Source organism: Bufo bufo, chromosome 8 (genome assembly GCF_905171765.1).
Source record: "Bufo bufo chromosome 8, aBufBuf1.1, whole genome shotgun sequence".
Classification (NCBI taxonomy): domain Eukaryota; kingdom Metazoa; phylum Chordata; class Amphibia; order Anura; family Bufonidae; genus Bufo; species Bufo bufo.
In genome coordinates, this window is record NC_053396.1 from 106797978 (window position 1) to 106818754 (window position 20777).

Below are 20777 nucleotides of genomic sequence, written 5' to 3' on the forward strand. Positions count from 1 at the left end.
CATTTCTTTTTTTAATGTGATAGAAAAGTAAGTAATCCATTGTAATTGTCTTTTCGTTGTGGTGATTCTTTTCCCTAGACTGCTTCTTGGTGTATTTTTGAGTATTGCTTATTGTAACGATCAGAATATTCTTCTGAAGTTGTGCGCTACCATCACACAGGCAATAATCCTCCAGTAACAACAGCTTGAATCTGGTCATAAACATAAATTAGCGTGAGGTTTCCAAATTAATAAGTAAGAAAATGCTGCGATTGGAAATTGATTCCCGTTACATAATGTGTTAAATTCTGCGTTCCAGACAAGTATAGTATTGCAAATTGAATTAAGGCTCAGAAATATAACCACCCACACAGTTAGCTCACCTATTTTCAGCAGGCAATTACATAAAAGCTTTTCATAACCAGCCAGAAGAAATACAACATAATAAAGTCTTAGGCTAATAGAACATATAACTGTAAGCCTAAATTAATGCCAAACACATTTTTTACTGATTTTTCACATTTTGTTCCCCTTTTACAGGATCATTAAATGAAGCTCCACTTTGAATTCATTTTAAATATCAAATTGGGGATTTGTGTCAATATCAATTTCCTTATGTTAGGAAAATACCCCCTAAATCTTCGGTGGCTACCCCAGTGGTTAACAGGTCTGCAGGCCTTATGCACATGACCATTTTTAGGATATGTGGTGCCTATTGCTTGCTAAGAGCCCTTACTGTACCTCTGTGTGTATCCAATGTTATACAGTGGAAGTATGAGTAAGAAAAATGGTGTGATCCAACTGGGGGTGAACAAAAGAGGAAATGCAGGTCTTGATGGCGTCCATATGTTGACGCAAGGTATAACTGCACAAAGCTGTAAATATGCTCACCGGATCGAGTTGTATGATCTTTCCTTCCAGTGACTGTGGCTCCTGCACCAGCCTGAAGGCTTCTCCAAGGAGATCCCAGTTATAATAGAATCCAATAAAAGATTAAAACAAGATCAAGGGCACTGCCACACATGAAATCCAAAATAAAAGGATGTATAAAAGAGTATGACAGTAAAATTGTACAACGTGTTGCGAGGTCAAGCCGACCTCTTTTACGAGTACATAACATAAAAATTTCTACATGTACTGTGTGTAAATTTCTCAGGGGCTGAAAGGAGACATTGCAAACCTAATTAAAACCAACATCTGGAGATGAAATGATTTGTTGAAATACAGCATTAAATAATGCATGTCAATGAATCATTTCAGTTCCTCTCCTTGTCCTGACCGCTAAACGCATTGTTCAATTTCAGTATCATTCTCTTTAATAAAACATTTTATTTTGGATGTGTAGCAGCGCCCTCAATCCTGTTTAAATTTTTTATTGCATTCGGTTATCATTGTGGTATTCTTCTTCTTGCTTCTAGAGTAGAATACAGTGCTTCATGGAGGCACCATACACCCACCATCACAAGCAGCCCTCACAGGTCCATCATGCATAAATCTGTCTGCACACCATTTAGCCGTGTGCATGAGTCCTAAGTGTTGGGTGATGTCGAACGCTCTGCAGTTCGACAAGACACACTGCGGTTTTTGTCCGGCCACCTCTCGGCATGTTTGCTGTCCTGTGGTCACATCTCCGGCCCATCCCCATTACAGTGAATGGGGCCGGGGCCGGGGAGGACTTCCAACAGCACATCTGTACGGATAAGGGGAAAAGCCTGCCTAACGCCAGTGTGAAAGAAGCCTAACCCTGCTGCTAGCAAAAATCTTTTTGATCACAAGTTACAGTATAGACAGTAATTGCTATTTTTGTAATTTTCTCAAGACACTATTGTCAACTTTTTATTTTCAGTTGATGAAGAAAAGCCTTTTTATATATCATTTCTACTTTAAAGTAACTAATACATCTTCTGGGCCACACACATGGCACATCAATTTAAAGGGAATCTGTCAAACTGCCAACAACAGATCATGTCCTGAGGAATGAAGTTTAATCATGTCTGTGTTGTTGATCATACTGCTAGGATAAAAGGGACAAAACATTTCTAGTGAAATGTGCGTGGAGAGCTGTGGGTCTCTTTGGTGTAGGTACTGGCTGGGTATTAGCTCTGTTTCTGCCTATATGGCTATTACTCTTTTTCCAGGTCAGATTTTCATTAGCAATTGGGGACTTGATCTCATATTGGTTTGACTTTTTATATATTTGCAACTGTTCAACTGCTCAAATCTGTTGATTTGTATTATGGATTGATGCTATATGTATATGGTTTCTGCACCATTCTTTTCCATCTCTTTGCTTTCCCTGTTATCCCATACCATTTATAATTATGTACCATTACCTATGTTATGTATGCTTACATTTGGTACAATTAAACTTGTTTTCTCAGGACCTATTTTTGTGTTTGCAGTTTGGTGCAGTCAAACCCGCGTAAAGATTTCAAATCTATTGGAATTTACTCTGAAGTTCCTACAAATGAGTACAATGCTTAGCTGACCCCTGCAAATAAAGGCCATATTGTTTTGTAGAGATGATGATCTTACCAATTTTTTCATCTTCTTGCACCATCTTCCTTTCTTCCCGGAAGGCACGCAGCCACCTCAGCTTTTCCTCTAGTTTCTTGGCAATATAAAGGTGCATTTCTTCAGTTTCCTTGTTATGTAGCTTGAAGGCATTCTTAACACTCACATTAAAGTCCTCATCTCGCCCATCGTCTACTTCTATGACGTCAAATTTATCCATGTCCATTCGGCCTTTGTAGTACAGAATATCTCTCCGGATTAGGTCCTGTAGGCAGCACAAGGTAGGGTTACCAGAAACAACTTATATATCTCTACTTTATATAATGGTTTGAATTTGTAGTCAAATACTTCTAGCTAAGGAGCCACTCAGTGTTAGGATATGTGTTAGAATAAGACACATATTATCAGTGGTGTACATAGAGAAGTAAGGGCCCCACAGCAAGGATCAAGCCAGGCCCCCACACAGGACAGAAGGGTTTCTGCCTAAACCCCTTTTCAATAACACTTGCGCCATTTTTCCACTGCTTCATTTGCTAAAAGTTGTTCCTTTAGAGGGTAGAGTCCTGACCAAGTTTTTACCTCCAGTAGAAGAGGAGATAATCCCAACTAAGACTGGGCCCCCTCTTGCCCTGGGCCCCATAGCAGTCGCATGGTCTCCTGCTATGGTAGTTATGCCCCTGCATATTATAGTACAGTCTTTAGCCATTCCAGAATATAAGAAGAATGATAGAGGGAACGTTTGATCAATGTAAAGAAAAGCTCTGATCTTTAGACCTCATCATAAACTGTGTAAAACTGGCCATACACTATCTGTGAGCTATTAAGTACTTCTTCTGATCAGAGACAGTGAATTTCCCACATGATGGAAATTCCCCTAACATTTAAAGGCATTTCCCTATTATTGGTTGGCTACCTCACCAACCACTGGGGTATAAACAGCAAGGGTATAAACCAAAACTTGTACCTACCCATCTCAAGTGCTATTCTTACATTATAGGGGAATTCCAGTAGGATACAATGTTTTAAATAAGGGGCAAGCTGGGCCAAAAAATAAATGTGTGACCCATCCCCTGCTGTTGCTGTTCCAGTGGGTCACCATTTCTCTCTAGTTCCTTGGCCTGGCTCGAGTCACAGGAAATAGCAGCTGATGCTCACCTAACCAGTCACTGGCTGAGGAAGTCAACACTGCAGCCAGTGATTGGTGAGTATTGGAACAGCAGCAGCAGTGGATCAAAGTAGTTTCTTTTTTTTAACCCGTTCTGTCCCTTCAATTAATCATCTGCCGTGGCACGGTGAAGTAATTCTGAACCTTCTTACTTTGGGCAACTCCAGAAAACCTTTTCCATCTTGAGGAACTTCAATAATTATCCAATCCCTACTACAAAAGAAACAGCTCACAGGGAGCACCAAGTAGACAAATATGAATCATTATTATTACATGCCTCCTGCTGACAGAGCTTTGTCCAGGTCTTAATATTATCAATATGTCCTAGGCTTTTACAGAGATACTGGTCCAAGGGAACCTTCTGTTCATACTATCACTAAAGTTTCAATTTTTAGCGGAGATATACCCTAATGGATCTTGAAGCACTTATTATGGCTTAATCAATTAAATATTTTTTTATTTTTATTATAGTCATCAAAGATTTGCAGGAACCTGAGGCAGAAGCAGTAAAAAATGTGTGAATGGAGCCAAAGCTCTTCAATTTTTAGGCCTGTGGCCCTAAAGATCGCTTCCCGTGAGCTATATACTGTATCATAAAAGAGTATCAGTAGTCCCTGCAATGCACTTGAAGGGAAAGTCCTTACTGTCCAGTCAGAAAGATGAACATGCATAGAAAACCATATCTGTTAGGAAGCTCAGCAAAGTGGAAGTTGCAATCATCTGGATGAAATCCAATCAGAGGCAAGAACCATCTGGAGAAAAGACTTTGGCTGCTTTAGAGACCGCCAGACATTGTGCAAAAGGTTTGTGAGATAACAAAGTGGGTTAATGACTTATAACTAGAAAGCAAGGAGCAGCAAATATATAAAACTGAGAAGTGATTTTTGCCCAGTACTCAGGTTGGTTTAAAGATGCAGGAGCAAATGATGAATTATGGGTGTAGAGCCCCCCAAAACAGCAAAGAGCTGCCCAGAAATATCCAGCATTAAGGACTTTCTGCAGAGATAAATATTGTATTGTGTGGAATAACGCCATACTGTACGTAAAAATTATACTCTAGCTTTCTATATGTTAGGCCTTTTTCACACATCAGTGAATAACAAATGCATGCTCCACTTACTCCACTCCCTGGCACCTGCATCGCTCCTGAAGCCTGCACAGCTTCCGATGCTTTTCCCCACCGCACGGATCAAAACATCATGCGATGGGAGGGGGCAGCCAATAGCGGGACGGGGACGAGCCTCATTCCCATTGTGGCCCGCTATTGGCACCCCCCACCCCATTGCTGGATGTTTTGATGTGCGCTACAGGGAGATGCAGCGGTGGCCGTGCGAGCATCAGGAGTGACGTGGGTGCCGGCGAGGGGTTATGTATAACCTGCATGAGGTCCCTGGGCATTTTGGGGGTATTATAGGGGTTGGATAACCCCTTTAATGTCTGTATTCCCACTATGGGTCTATGGTGACACCACAGAAACATGCCATATTTGTGTCCATTATTACGGTTCTCTCAATCACATTGTAGTCTATGGATCTATGAAAACCACAGACACAACATGGATGCCAGCCATGTTTTTTTTTTTTACGGATCGTTGCTAGAATATACTCTAAATATCAATTTTCAGCCACAGAGAGTAAAAATCAGACACATGTATCCTTCACGGACATCTTAAGATGAACCACTGACCGTCCTATCATGAATGTCATCACAGACATGGACACATGAAAGAGGCCTTAGAAAGATTTTCACTGTACTGTAGTTAGAAATCTACAAGCTGCATATTGTTATACAATGTCAGGTTCAGACTCAGGCATGCAGTACCTGTCTCTCTGGTTAGCACTAAGAGACGTCAATCTTTTAGGTACAGCGACACATGGCGTAAATGCGTAACTTTGTGTGGAAAATCGACAGCACAAGCAAAGCAGATGAGATTTCTGAAATCCCAAAACCTACAGTGTAAACTGACTTTCACTGTGGGATATCAATCTGTAGCATGTCAATTTATGCTGCAGGCTTTGACCGTAACTTTCAACCTTTGCAACGCAGACACTGAAAGCAGCAGAAGACCTGCTGTGATTCCTGCAGGAATGCCTTGGCAAGGACCACCTGAAAGGTGGTTTTCAGCTAGATCCGTATCCGTACTCATAAATGCACTCACGAGGACATGAAAGTGCAAGAACGCTGTTCCAAAAAGTCAATGCAATTTTATAAAAATGAGCCTTCTCCTATATTTGATATTCTCCTTATTGTCCCATTTATTTTATTTACACTGCGTTCAGAAATCCATTACATGTAATTTTCCAGCAACACAACACGCCTTAAGTAATATTACCGTCTGTTTTTACGGTGGGTATGAAAGGAACGCTGTGTGTAACATCTCAGGCTCCAAGTACTGTAGGAGTAATTAATGGGGTTCATATCTGTCTTAACTGCACATTAGGAAGTGATGGCAGCAACAATGAAGACACTTATCTGATAATTACTAGCACAGTAATACTGTTCTGGTTTTAACCTGTTAATCTTTCAGTTAGATTCTATAAGGTGTTTGACAATACTAAGTAATATATTGTAAGGGATCGCTCTCTCTCAGTGGGTCACAATCACAGACTTCTTCGCAGACAACAGGATTTAATGTCCAAACGGGTGCTTTATTTTGGCACTTCAGCACCCACACAAACATAAACATAAAATAAACACCTGCCCATCTAGGCACTTCCTAACACACAGTAGTTTTGTGATGGACTGTAGTTTTGGGCTCTGTTGGGGTAATATAATGGGCCACAATATGGTATTGCTGGCCCTGACTTCCATTAATTTGGAGCCAACTACACAACGGGGCCACTTTTAGTATTTTTTTCAGGGCCACTTTAAGTTCCTAGTACACCCCTTCATTAGTGGCATATACGGTATCTAGGATATGCCATCATTGTCAGATAGGTGTGGGTCCCACCTCTGGGAACTGCACCTATCTCCAAAATGGGCACCCGAAAATGAAGGAGAAGACACCACGCATGTGTTGCATGGTCTATATTCATTTCTATGTGAGTTCCAAAAAGCTTGCTCTGCTATTTTCAGAAGTCCCATAGAAATTAATGAAGAGTACACCGGGCAAATGTGGCCACCACTCTATTTGTTTCTATGGAACTGCTGGAAGTAGCCGAGACAGAACTCTTTGGAACTTCCATGGAAATGAATGGAAGGTGGCCTTGCATGCCTGGCCACCCTCCATTCACTTTGGGGGTTCCGTTCTGGAGAGGTGGTATCCACACTTATCTGACATTGGTGGAATATCCAAGCGATATGCTACTAATGTCTGGGGTGAGACATCCCCTTTAACGAAAAACTTGTCATGCTCTCCTGACAGCCCAACCCCCTCCCTTGCTGTCCTATAGCAGTAAAAATATATATACTGTGCTTATCATATAAGCTTTAGTCCAGCACTAGCTACCAGCTGCCATCTTCCTCTTACTGGAACATGGGATGGAAGCACTGATTGTACACTGTTAACTATTCTCAATGTGGAGGATAATGCAGGATCGCAACAAGAGCATAGTGACCCGGTATAGTCGCCCACCATCTGTGTCTTTTGTGCCTCTGCAAACACGAGGCTAGAGTTATTAAGGCTGGTGGGTCATGCGTCAGTCAGGTTCTGTCCCCTTTAATATTCTGTGTAATGATATTCCTTGTAATGTAGTGGGTTAGGGATAGTTAGATAACATACCCATCCCCCATTGTGCTGAGAAGGCCACATTCCTAAGTGCTTTCCTAAAAGACCAGTGTGCTGCACACTGGAGGAGGAGCTGAAAGGTATAAACCTGGTACACACAGACAGTTAATTGTCACTCCATTGAGGAACATCATCCTGGTATATTGATTTGAAACACTATCCCTATGGGGTGTTGGCCATGTACTAAGACATGGCAACCGGAGTATTGTATTGTTGAGGTCCGTTATTTACTTTTACTACTCTGTATCTGATTTGTTTGTTTTATATTTTTTATCACATTTAGTAAATATATTTATTCACTCAGCCTGCGTAAGCCTATTTATTTTCAAATTGTTGAATTCACATTAAAACAATACATTTAGCACATTTTGCACCATCTTAAAGTAATAAAATGAAGTCTATGCCTGATTTTAGCAGGTGCTAATTAGAATTTTCTGGTTCTGATTAGAATCATTTTCTGGCTTTAGTATAAATAAATCTAAGACTTTTTGGGCTACGTTCCTTCAAGTAATCACCGCCCACTTTTCAAATTTTGCCTAGTGTGGTACAAAGAGTAAATTTTTTGTGCCAATTATGACTTTTAGGTGTTCACTTTATGCCATAAACTGTGAGGTCAATGTAATAGAAAGAATACAAAGCAAAGCGAGTAGGAGCTGAAAAACAATAATATATTGAAAAATGTTTAAACTAATAACCATCATTTACCGGTGCTGTGCGCAACCTTAATTAAATAAAACTTGTATTTTCGAAGTCTCTTGAAACATGTCACCTTGATGTTACACTAACATTGGGATCATATATCAATGAAAAGTACTATTGCCTTAAAAAATAATTTCCCAGCTAATAACAATGCCATAATTCCAAATACATTACAATGATAAGTTCACCTTTTTACATAGAACCAACTGGTGATCGAATAAGAAGAACACTCTCTGCTGCTGGCGTCCATATGGCTGGTAAATCCATTGCATCTCCCCTGTGTAGATAAGTTCGGAACTTCTGTCCAGGATATCATCACCCTATGAAATACAGAGTCAAGTGAATGATGCAATGCAGTGAACACTTATAGGCATAGGCCGTTACATGTTATCCAAAGAGAACTTTAACCAAACATTTGGAAAATATCATTGGGCTCTTGTCATCTGATGACTTCTTGTCTTCTAGAACATTAATATTATTAATATAAAATAGGATGTAATTTATTACAATCATGGTTGTCCAGCAGAATTTTTTTTTTTTTCTGGACAACTTGCCCCAAAATCACAGGAAGCCAACATTTTTTATGGACAAATTGGAGAACCATAACGAATGATAAAGATTATAACTCATACAGGTCTATAACTCAATATACTGATATGAACTCATTACCAGCATTTACTGTGAGCTGTAAAATGATGAAAATTACCACCAAAATCATCTAGTCAACTACCACCAGCCTAAAACAAAAATCACGAACACATCTGGTTTTCTTAACAGACACAGGAAAAAAGTTGCCTATTTTTAGGGACTGTCCAGAAATAAATTTTTAGGGACAGCCCTAATTACAATCTTCGTGCCTGAAACAGGACTTCCCCTATTTAACTTCACAGTTAGATGTCAATGGAATAACAAACTAAAAGAAACGCCTAGGATGAAAAAACAGACGTGTAAAATAGATTCTATACCGGTGATGTAGCCTGCGCTGCCAGAGGAGTCATGTACTTTATGATGAGGCACAGGCCTCATAAAAAAAAAACCTGCGTCCTCCAGCTCTTCGTTCATCGGAATGAAATCTATGGAAGCTCGCAGATTTCAGACATTACTTACACATTTCTGCCATAAATAATGATGACTGAGCCCTGCCCACACCGCACTCTCGTCATGCACTCTTTTTGGAAAATGCCAATTGTGACTAGAAAAGTCGCAATGGCACTGAAAAGTCGCAAAAATAGCCATAAGGGGAATAATGAATTTCTCCTAGTGTATTTAGCATGTTAAGTGTCAAGTTAACAATGACTACATCTGTATTTTAATAATGGTGTCGGCCACATTAACCACTTATTGAAACCTCTCTGTCTAAAACTTGCATTCAGCTACAAGAAGGGTCTTTTGTGTTGAAGGACACTACATGTTCATACATTACAGGGGTAAGCCATCAATTTTAATGGAACTGAAGAATGCTTTATTTTGACTGTCGGAAGGGAAGTAAAACATTTGATCCAGGGCCACAAGCAAATTACACTTAAAGGGTTTGTCCCATGAAAAATATTCTACACTTTTCAAAGCAGCATCTGAATCTGAATACCTTTCTAATTGCATGTAATAAAAAATGTATTACAGCCACTGAGTTATTCAAAGAAATCTATTTGTATAGCGCCACCTGCTGGTCACTCTTTTTCTAATTTCTCTGTCCTGTTCCCTGAGATGGAAACACATGCTCAGTTCCATCCTTCAATTGCCACCAGCTGCATCAGAAATGACACGCTCCCTGGGAATGGACACGCTCCCTAAGCTGACAGCTTCAAATAAAATCTAGCAGAAAATTGGAGCAAAGAATGGGGAGATCTCTGGATCCATGTGAGGCACAGGGCTGGTTCTAGCTTTGCTAGAAAGAGATGGTCACGTAGAAGATGATGTATTATTTCCATTTTTTACATTATTCATGGGATAATCCCTGTAAATGTTGGGGGGGATACCCTTGTAGTCAGGATTTGGACCCCACCAATCACATACTGATGACCTATCCTGAGGACAGGTCAACAGTATTAAACACTCAGACAACCCCTACCAGGCAGTATGTCTGGTTTAATAGGGTTGTTCCTGCTGACAGGTGATGTAATTCATAAAAATGAATAGAATATTTCCTGGTAAGTTTCCAAGAACTTGTGGTGGTGGCAGCGCGGGCACTATAAATGTGTTTTTGGAATTAGTATTTTTTTGTATTGTCCCTGCGCTCTTCCTGTGATGCTAAAATCCCACCCTAGAGGTGGCTGCATCCACGCCTCGGAAGTAACAGCCTGGTAAATACAAAGAAGGAAACCATTAGAAGATTTCCATTGTTAATAACACTGTTCAGCCACATTGTATGAAAGGGAGTTATTTACTTGTGGAGTGGGTGCAGTAATTCCTGATTTAGTGAGTGGCATCGCTGTGTTCTAATTAGGGACTCACAGACTGATTAGCACTGCAGGCGAGGGGGAGATCAGACGGGAGGGAAAGCAAAAGCAACGTCTTTTCTTTTTTTTTCACCAGGCTCCCTTTTTGATGCTTTCTGTTGTTTGAAAACCATGTTGTAGTCTCTGACTTTATTTTCCTCAAGAGATTTGCTGATCAAGCTGGCCCTGTCTCCAGAACAGCATCTTAGCGGCACGATGCACGGTTTTCAGCCCAGCGTTTGATGTGAGAAGGCATGAAAAAAGGGCTTTTAAATGTGAGTTTCAATGCCTTACTGGAGAATCTGAACACACATGAAAGCATTTGAGTTGACAGCTATGTAGGCAGCTCTTCTATTATGCACAAAACCGGTTAACCTTTTTGCTGCTGGAAATGGCGGATCAACTCGGGGATGGTAGGTCCTGGTTGACTGGGTGCTTGCAGAAATACATTGGGGACTACGGTAAAGAATAAATAGCTATCGCATATCTGAACAAGAGTATATTACGCTGTATATTAAAGGAGTTTTCCAACATCTTTTTACTGATGACCTAACCTCTGGAGTATCTGATCGGTGGGGTCCAACACCCGGGACCCCCACCGATCAGCTGTTTGAGAAGGCCTCGACGCTCGCAGTAGCACCGCGGTCTTCTCCAGCTTTGCCTAGGCCATATGACGTCACATTAATCGGTCACATGGCCTAGACGCAGCTCAGCCCCAATGTATGACGCTGTGCTTGGTGAGCAAGAGAGAAGGCCGCGGTGCTACTGCGAGCGCCAGTGCCGTTTCAAACAGCTGATCAGTGGAGGTCCCAGGTGTCGGACCACCCACCGATCAGATACTGATGATCGATCCAGAGGATAGGTCATCAGTATAAAAAACTGTTGGAAAACCCCTTTGATTGCAAAAATTTCTGCTAGAAATGGTGGCAAATCCCATCAGAGGAAAGCAGGAAAATGTTCTCTTTGGGATCTCTTCCATTTCAGAAAGATTTCACTGCTTTCAGGAACTATATCCTAAAATCGACCAAGACCATGATCAAGTTAATACATGCAAGATTACCAAAAACACATAGATCTATAAAATAGCATTTAGGTGACATAGATATCAGGAATAGTAAAGTGCCGCAATACAGCAAGGTGTTAATATAATCACCCTGGGACAAGGCGACCAATAACCTACGCTAGTTGCACTTGGTTTCAATTAGGTTCTCCGGTCTCTCAGCTGCCAGTTGTTGCTCCCGATCAGCTCCGCCGAGGATTATTCGGGGCGCACTGAAGCACAGCTGTGACTCCTTATTTAGAGGGGACTGGCTCAGTCAGATAACAGATGCAGCTGGGAACACGTCATGTATACAAGGCTGGAGACGCCGGGTCCTTCCAAGGGGAAAATTATTCCACATTGGTCCACAAATTAACCCTGTAATCTTTGTTTTCAAATCCATCTATTAGTAAGTATTAGTATGTATGGAAGGGAAGGAATTGAAGAGAAGTTGTGATTTTATTTTAATTATGATTATAATAATAATAATTACTATTAATATCTGTATTCGGCTATCTCCGGTGCCCCCGAGGAAATGAATAGAGATGAGCAGAGTCGTGGAAGATATGATACAGCAGCTTCGTCACAAAGAGCATTTCTTTGTATGTAGCGGGTGCAATGGCGACTGCGCCGCCCCCACATCATTGAACCCCTCAGATGCTACGTTCATCACTGATCACGGCATCTGAGATTAAAAATGAGGGCTTTTAAGGGTTAATCAGTTAAAAAAAAAAAATACTCACCTTATCCATTTGCCTGCCGCAGCCATCTTGATTAAAGACACTGCGCGAAATCTTGTGTGGTGACCTGATGACGTCATCACGTCGGCCGGCGTGGTGACATCATATACGTCACCGTGCACAAGATTTACTGTGAAATCTTCAATCAAGATGGCGGCAGCCTCTTTGTGCTCAAATGGATGAGGGGAGTATGAATTTTTTTTAACCGCCATTTCAGGGAAAATTTGATCATTACGAGATAACGCGAGGAAATTCGGCTTCGTGGCAAATTTAATTTTTCCCGAAATTCGGATCAAAGTCCACTGCGGACACTTCAACCCTCTCAACACTAGAAATTGATGGAATGACGGCGCGCATATCCAACCAGCTGCCCCATCCATTTCAGGGGAGTCTCAAAGGGGTACAAGATCTAAAAGTTATCCTCTCTCCTGTGGATAGGGAATAATTTTCTCTAACCAGAATACCCTTTATTGTTTTGTTTTTTTAATCAAGGCATAGCCGTAAACAAATTTTCCATATGCTTTTAAATCTACCTGTTGTATCATGAGGGACAGACTGCTGCTCTGTTTTCCTCCATACTTTACCCTGCAGTGCAGCATATCAAGATTAGCTGTTGTGCATGCATACACGCCTACCTGAGAATCAGTGTTTGTAGAACTGAATCCTGTTATAGCAAAGATTTTCACTAATCAGTGAGAGAAAGTAAGGTCTCAGGAAAATTAGTAAGGGCTCGTTCAGTGTTTTGCGGGCCATTTTTAACTGATCCATTTTTCCTTTTTTTGTCTCAGTTGTGTTTCCGTTCCGTTTTTCCGTATGGCATATACAGTATACAGTAATTACATAGAAAAAATTGGGCTGGGCATAAAATTTTCAATAGATGGTTCTGCAAAAACGGAACAGATACGGAAGCCATACGGAGTACATTCCGTTCCGTTTTTTTTTTTTGCGGACCCATTTACTTAAATGGAGCCACGGAACGTGCGGGCAATAATAGGACATGTTCTATCTTGGAATGGAACGGAAAAACGGAAATATGGAAACCGAATGCATACAGAGTACATTCATTTTTTTTTTGCAGAACCATTGAAATGAATGGTTCCGTATATGGACCGTATATGGAACGCCAAAAACGGCCCGTATACGGAACACAATTTTTTTATCGTATGAACGAGCCCTAAGGGCGCTATTACATGTTCTCGGCTGAGCCACCAACTACTGAGCCGCCCCTGCACTTGCTCTGGTTTCCAGTTACACACTAGATCTGTATCTAAATCTAAAATTTTGCCAAGGCGGAGTAGCTTGTTAATGCCACCCCTCTGGCACCAACCTAGGGCACATGCTCCCTCTGCCCTCCGCTAGTTACACCTCTGCAGTACATACTGCAGGAAAGCAAGTCTAGTTCTCCCTTATATATCAAGTTATGTCCATGTGGAATGTAAAATACAGTGGAAAATCTACAGCAAAAAATCAGGAGTTAGTTACATGTGTTTTTTTTGCTTTGGAAATGGCTGTAGATTTTATCCTCCGTATTAGAAAGTGTGACATTTGCAGCATAACTCAACATGCTGAGGACTGCAAATCTGCATTGCAGGTCAGTTTACGCTGCAGATTTTTAATGTAGTGTCTGGGTGAGATTTTAAGAAATTAGCTGGTTCTGTACACCGCTGTGGATTGTCTGCACAAAACCTGGGGTATCTGTCACATGAGAACCAACCCTAAGGTTACAGCCAGAATGCTGCAACATTGGCACCAAATAGTAGGGATGTTCCTGCAGATATCAGTGCAGGAACACTGCAGATTTGCAGCAGATTTGAACTTCTGCATTGCAAAGGGTGAAATCCACTGAAGAGAACATAAATCATGATGCTACAGACTTAAACCACCACTGCAGGTCAAGTTATATTGCAGTACCCCAGTGTGCTACTGCAAATGGTTAATCCGCTACTAACGGGTTAATATCCATTGTTAAAGGGGTTATACAACTATTTGTAACTGATGACCTATCCTCTAGATAGGTCTTTAGCATCTGATCGGTGGAGGCCTGGCACTCGGGACCCCCGCTGATCAGTTGTTTGAGAAGGCCCAGTTCTCCTGTGAGTGTTGCAGCCTTCTCGTTTCTTACCCATGGCCAGTGATGTAATCAGTAACAAATAGTCAGATAACCCCTTTAACGATGAATATTAACCCATTAGTAGCAAATTAACCATTTGCAGTAGCCCACTGAGGTACTGCAATATAACTTGACCTTCAGTGGTGGTTTAAGTCTGTTTGTCGTCCAACAGCAAAAATGGCAACAATGTTTAGTTAATGTGTCTTCAGAAAGATAAAGGCTGGACCCACCCCCTCTGAGGGAAGAGCCTGGGAGTGTAACTCAAGCTAAGGGCTCATGCCCTTGGGGTCCGTTTGTCACTGATCCATTGTTCCGTATCTGATTTTTTTTTCCCCTCTGATTTAAAGGGGTTCTGCACTTTCATTTAACTAATGATCTATCCTCTAGATAGATCATCAGCTTCTGATCAGCTGTTTGAGAAGGCAGCAGCGCTCCAGCAGTGCCGGGGCCTTCTCACTGTTTGCCGCCGGCCCACTGACGTCACGACTAGTATCAACTAGCGTGGCTGGGGCTAAGCTCCATTCAAGTGATATTGCATCCTTCATATGTTGGACTGAATGTACGAACAGAGAAAGGCCATAAATGATTTCTTGATGATACCGGTGGACAGAGGTACTCCCCTGTGTAACTTCGATGTTAGCCAGTGGCAGCTCATGCGTGACACCTGCTGTTTGCTCATGTTCTTTGAGGAAGCCACTTTATTTGTCCGTCGCCAGGACTACGGGATGAACACTGATTCATATTCTGGAAAAGATTCTGGTAAACCTGGCTTGTCAGGGGACTGGAGACATGACGCCTACATCTCACGGCCACTTGAGCCCTGTTAGGATATTGGAGCACAAGCAATGTGTAGCGAAATGGGTATTTTTTCAGCACAAGTGACAGGAGAGGAGGAGCAAGAGGGAGATGAGGAAGACAAGGCAGTTGACCCACAGTATGCAGTTGAGATGGAGGCAGAGAGTCCCTCTGAGTCACTTGCGAAAATGGCCCGATGCATGCTCACTTGCTTGCGTAGTGGCAGCCGAATTGTCACCATTCGGCAGAGGGATGACTTCTGGCTCGCCACACTCTGTCATTGTGCCACTCTGTGGTCTCCTGATGCTGCTGCCACCTCCACACTATGGTCACTTTGCCACTCTGTGGTCTCCTGATGCTGCTGCCACCTCCACACTATGTCATCTTGCCACTTTGTGGTCTCTTGATGCTGCTGCCACCTCCACACTATGTCACCTTGCCACTCTGTGGTCTCCTGATGCTGCTGCCATCTCTACAATATGTCACCTTGCCACTCTGTGGTTTCCTGATGCTGCTGCCACCTTCACACTATGTCATTGGGCCAATGTATGGACTTCTCCCTACTTCATGACCTTCATGACTGGGCCACTATTTTGCCTTTTTGGCCTGTTTGACATCATCATTTATTTGACCCTTCTTCTAATCTGTCAGAAGGAAGGAAAAATTAGGCACACAACGGATCCTGTATGTGTAGCAGCTGTAAGCCTTGCATGGTCCCATCAGAATTGGCTTATGATTTGGTAGTCAAAAGCAGAACATATGCAAATATTCCATTCACGTGTCACCTCTATTTTGGATCCACTCCTGTTTTTTTTGGCATTAGCAATACTGATAGATTACTGACCAAATGCTGACCTAGTAAAGGCAGATGCTTAACAGACAGGATGCGTTTTTTGGGGGGTTATTGTTCTAACGGATCAGAGGAAGGGCAAAATAATCTGTGACGTCAACACAAACTTACTGCTGACACCCTCTCCACTCTGTCGGGGGGCTCTACTTGTATATGCATTTAATAGAACAGTTCTGTAGATATCTATGTGGTATCAGCTGATGGTGCAAAAAGAAGTGCGCTGTTTCACGCTATAGTAGAATCTTGGGCCTTTGCACAGTTCTTTATACCTGACGCTAACATCGACCTGTAAGGCTGAATTCACACTTGAGTTATACGGTCAGTTTTGGCCCCGTAACTGCCCAAAGAAGTGAAGTGAGCAGTGATTCTAAGTGAGATGCCTGTCATCTGCATGTCATACTGACTCACAGTATTGTTTCACTACCACAGCAGACTGACTATGCGTGTCTCTGCAAAACCCAGTGTTCTACACCACTATACAGGCTCTCTGTAGCCAGGAAATAGCAGTTTTTTTACGTGATTTGCCACAAATGAATTCGGATCGAATCAAATCTTTTCGGAAAATTCAGCGAACCGACCAAATTGAATTTTTGAGAACTTCGCTCATCTCTAGCTTAAATATAAGGATTCCAGGGCAGCCACTGATTTTTTAAAATCTTTTTTTTTTTAAATCTCAGCCACTTTGCTGCTACTGTAAATGCAGCAGATTTACAAAGTTCCATTGTGGAAAATCCATTGTACTTACCCTAAATGTGGCTGTGCCCTAAAACTTGTTTTTAAAGTAATGCACAGTATGAACGCAAACTGGAAATACATACAAGTAGTACCAGACACATTTAAGAGGTAAAAGTGTGCCTGTCAAGAAACATGCTGCAACTATGGATTGAGAATTTAAGTTACTTCCTACATTATTTCCTGCTTTAATTATCCATTTTACTAAGTCTAAAACATATTGCAAGTCTTAAAGTTTTATATAGTCTATAAACACTTAGCAAACATTTTGCGTTTTTATTGGTGCATAAATTATGTATTTATAGCAGCATTCCACTGGAAATGAATAAAAAATCACCAGTAAATATCTTAAATTGTTTTCTTATATCAAGATGTGAACAATTTTGTACAACCATTACTGTAACAACCAATCCAGCCTCCATTAATTCTCCCACAGGGGTATAACACGGAGTGTGCAGACTGCTGAATGGGTAATCTGGCTACTTATCCAGAAATACACCTCCCACTCCTCCATCTGAAATAGCTGACTTGTGCAAAAGCTGTAATGGGAATGACAATTCCATAGACTAATATGTAATAAATAAATTTAGCCTGTTGAAGAGACGATCTCTTTAATATGTGTAAAATACATGTCTATATTTAACTGTAGCATGTTAGGCATTTTCATATATTATTGCAACTCAGTTTTACGGGGTTGTCCATCTTATTAAATAATGGCCTATCCTAAGGTTAGGTCATCACTTGCTGATTGGCAGGGGTCAGACACTCTACACCTACCCCCCCATCATCGGGCTATAAGTATCCGAGCTCCGTGGGCTGGTCTTGCCTTTGATCTACACCTGCCGTTGGAGCCGGATCCTTCATGCCCTTCCCGCCCACCCCTTTTATTGTTATGTTTGGCGACGGCCTGGTGAAGGGTGATGTAAGGATAGTCATCCCGTGATGGGATGGACTCTGATAGATATATTTATGATAATGGAGTCTGAGTTTATGACTAGACTCATAAATGGTTCATTAAGGTTTGTTAATGTTTGGTTTTAATAAACAGGCTTTGGCCATTTTTACCTTCACTCTTTAGTCGGTGTTTCATTAATGTTTTAATATTATGGTTTAAATAGGTTGAAAGTTAGGCAAAATATGCCATGTATTGCCATGGGAAAGGACCCATAGACTTCTATGGCGCCCGTTTCTCGCAGTGAGGAGAGAGAGAATACTATGCACATGCTTTTCTCCCCTCGATCTAGGTATTGGTGGGTGTCTCAGCGCTCATACCTTAACCTATGGCATATCAAAAGCTTTGTGAAAAGTTAGTGTCAGTTAAGGCCATGTCCAGTGCTGAAGCTCCACAATAAATTGCAGTACAATGTTAGTGAAAGGGATTTACAAAACCCCATTCATATAGAGCAGACATATTACTGAATTTTCACAAAGGTTTCCTCAGCAAGTCTGAGGTGAAATCTTTCCCTTTACCCTAATAGTCTTCTATCTTAAGTGACGTAAGATTTCTCAAATCATTTATGTATCCTTCATTAATAAACTAACTATAGCCTCCAATGTCATTTTGTCACGTCTAACACTTTTTAGTGTTGTCATTAAAGGGGTATTCCGGTAGGTAAAATGTATCCCCTATCCACAGGATAGGGGATAACTATCAGATCAGTGGGGGTCCCAGCGTTCTTGAGAATGGGGGCCCTGTACCCCTTGAAGGTACCCTGCTACTTCCTTGAAATGACCGGAGCGGCCGATCGCACATGCACGTGGCCACTCCATTAATTTCAATAGGAGTTCCGGAGATAGCCAAGCGCTGTACAGGGCGCCTGTTCTCAAGATCGTGGGGGTCCCAGTGGTAGGACACCCACCAATCTGAGTTATCCCCTATACTGTGTATAGGGGATCATTTTACCTAGTGGAATACCTCTTTAAATCTGCCATTACAACCTCCAAGACATTCCATAGTTTAACTGCTCTTACTGTAAAGAATCCTTTCCTGTGTTGATGACTGTATGGTGAGAATACAGAAATATCAAGAAGCTCTCTCCCTGCTATCATGGTGACTACACTCTTCAGCTACATATTTCTACATCCTAAATTTTACAGCTGGCTTTCAAATTAATAAACTGCTCCAAATCTCTCAAAACAATAAAAATGTTTCATCTCAGAAATCTATTTTTCTCAGTGACTAAAATTAAAAAATGCCAGCACGAACAGTAGCCATTTACTCTCTTCCTTCAGTACCTGTGTTCACCAAGTCATTAACATCCACAAGTAAATTACGCTGAATGAATACCGAAAATCGCAAGCATCCGCAAGCAAGTGCAGATGCGGTGCGGTTTTCACGCACGGTTGCCAAAAAATCCTTATCTCATCAATGTTTCTGTGATACAAAATAAAAGTATTTTGGCACTTTTCCTATGAGAATACATTGTGGCGCATCTCTGCGATAAATGTTTAAAAATGTAAGGCATAATTAATTTGTAAGCAATTTGATTAGACACACTAATAAATTAAATTACGCTAACTATTGTTTCTTGCAATAAAAGCGGAAGATAATGGAAACTGGCACCTGTTAAAAGAGGATGAAAAAAGGAAAAAGGGAAGGAGCCAGAAATAAAATTGAGAGATAAAGAAGTTGGAGAATGAAGGGACAAAAACCAGAGAGAACAAGAGCATGAACGGGATATATCAGGCTCAGAGAGAGTGACTAAATGATAGAGGAGGCAGCAAAGAATTATATAAGTACCAATGTGGAAAGCGCTAATGCTAGAGGTCGGTAGACAATACAAAGGGCAGTTTTTGGACCCTGAATGTCACAAGAACTGTTAGGCCTCTTTCAGACGGGCGTTGCGGGAAAATGTGCGGGTGCGTTACGGGAACACCCGCGATTTTTCCGCGCGAGTGCAAAACATTGGAATGCGTTTTGTACTCGCGTGAGAAAAATCGCGCATGTTTAGTACCCAAACTCGAACTTCTTCACAGAAGTTCGGGCTTGGGTTCGGTGTTCTGTAGATTGTATTATTTCCCCTTATAACATAGTTATAAGAGGAAATAATAGCATTCTGAATACAGAATGCATAGTAAAATAGCGCTGGAGGGGTTAAAAATAAATTAAAAAAATTTAACTCACCTTAGGCCACTTGATCGCGCAGCCCGGCATCTCCTTCTGTCTCCTTTGCTGAACAGGACCTGTGGTGAGCATTCATTACAGGTAAAGGACCTGTGGTGACGTCACTCCGGTCATCACATGATCCATCACCATGGTAAAAGATCATGTGATGACCGGAGTGACGTCACCACAGGTCCTGTTCAGCAAAGGAGACAGAAGGAGATGCCGGGCTGCGAGAGAAAGTGGATTAAGGTGAGTTAAATTTTATTTTTATTTTTTTAACCCCTCCAGCGCTATTTTACTATGCATTCTGTATTCAGAATGCTATTATTTCCCCTTATAACCATGTTATAAGGGAAAATAATAATGATCGGGTCTCCATCCCGATCGTCTCCTAGCAACCGTGCGTGAAAATCACACCGCATCTGCACTTGCTTGAGGATGCTTGCGATTTTCGGTATTCAGTGCGGGTGCAATGCGTTCAACTCACGTATCGCATCCGCGCGGAATACTCGCCCGTGTGAAAGGGGCCTTAGAGTCTCCAGAGTTCTGGTGCAAACTTAATATCATAGTGGGAAATACTCTCCTGCTAAATCCACCATTCCAGCACCGCCAGTCCGGTAAACCCAGCTGATCGCTGCAGCGATTATGTGCCGTACATCCATATGACTGCTGCAGATATTCACTGGCCTGCAATTGGCTGCAGTAGTTATGTGGATTTATGGAATGTAATCACTGCAGAAAAGTAGGAAAGGACCGGGTGGGGACCACCAGGGTGTCAGTGCTGTAACGGCAAAGGATTTATAGGGGTTCTCATATAGATCATCAATATCAGATTGGTGGGGGTCCAAAACTCGGCACCTCCACCTATCAGATGTTTTAGGCTACT

General features: G+C 41.6%; 1 protein-coding gene across 3 annotated transcripts in view; it reads right to left on the reverse strand.

The window, feature by feature from the left end:
* The window catches only part of ARHGEF9 (Cdc42 guanine nucleotide exchange factor 9), a 400716-nt gene that overhangs the window by 21047 nt on the left and 358892 nt on the right, over window positions 1-20777 (reverse strand). For all 3 annotated transcript variants that reach the window (XM_040442123.1, XM_040442125.1, XM_040442124.1), the window contains 2 exons: window positions 8273-8404; window positions 2515-2758 (listed from right to left, as the gene is read on the reverse strand). In XM_040442123.1, coding sequence (XP_040298057.1) covers window positions 2515-2758; window positions 8273-8404 — 376 coding nt within the window. The remainder of the gene's footprint in view (window positions 1-2514; window positions 2759-8272; window positions 8405-20777) is intronic.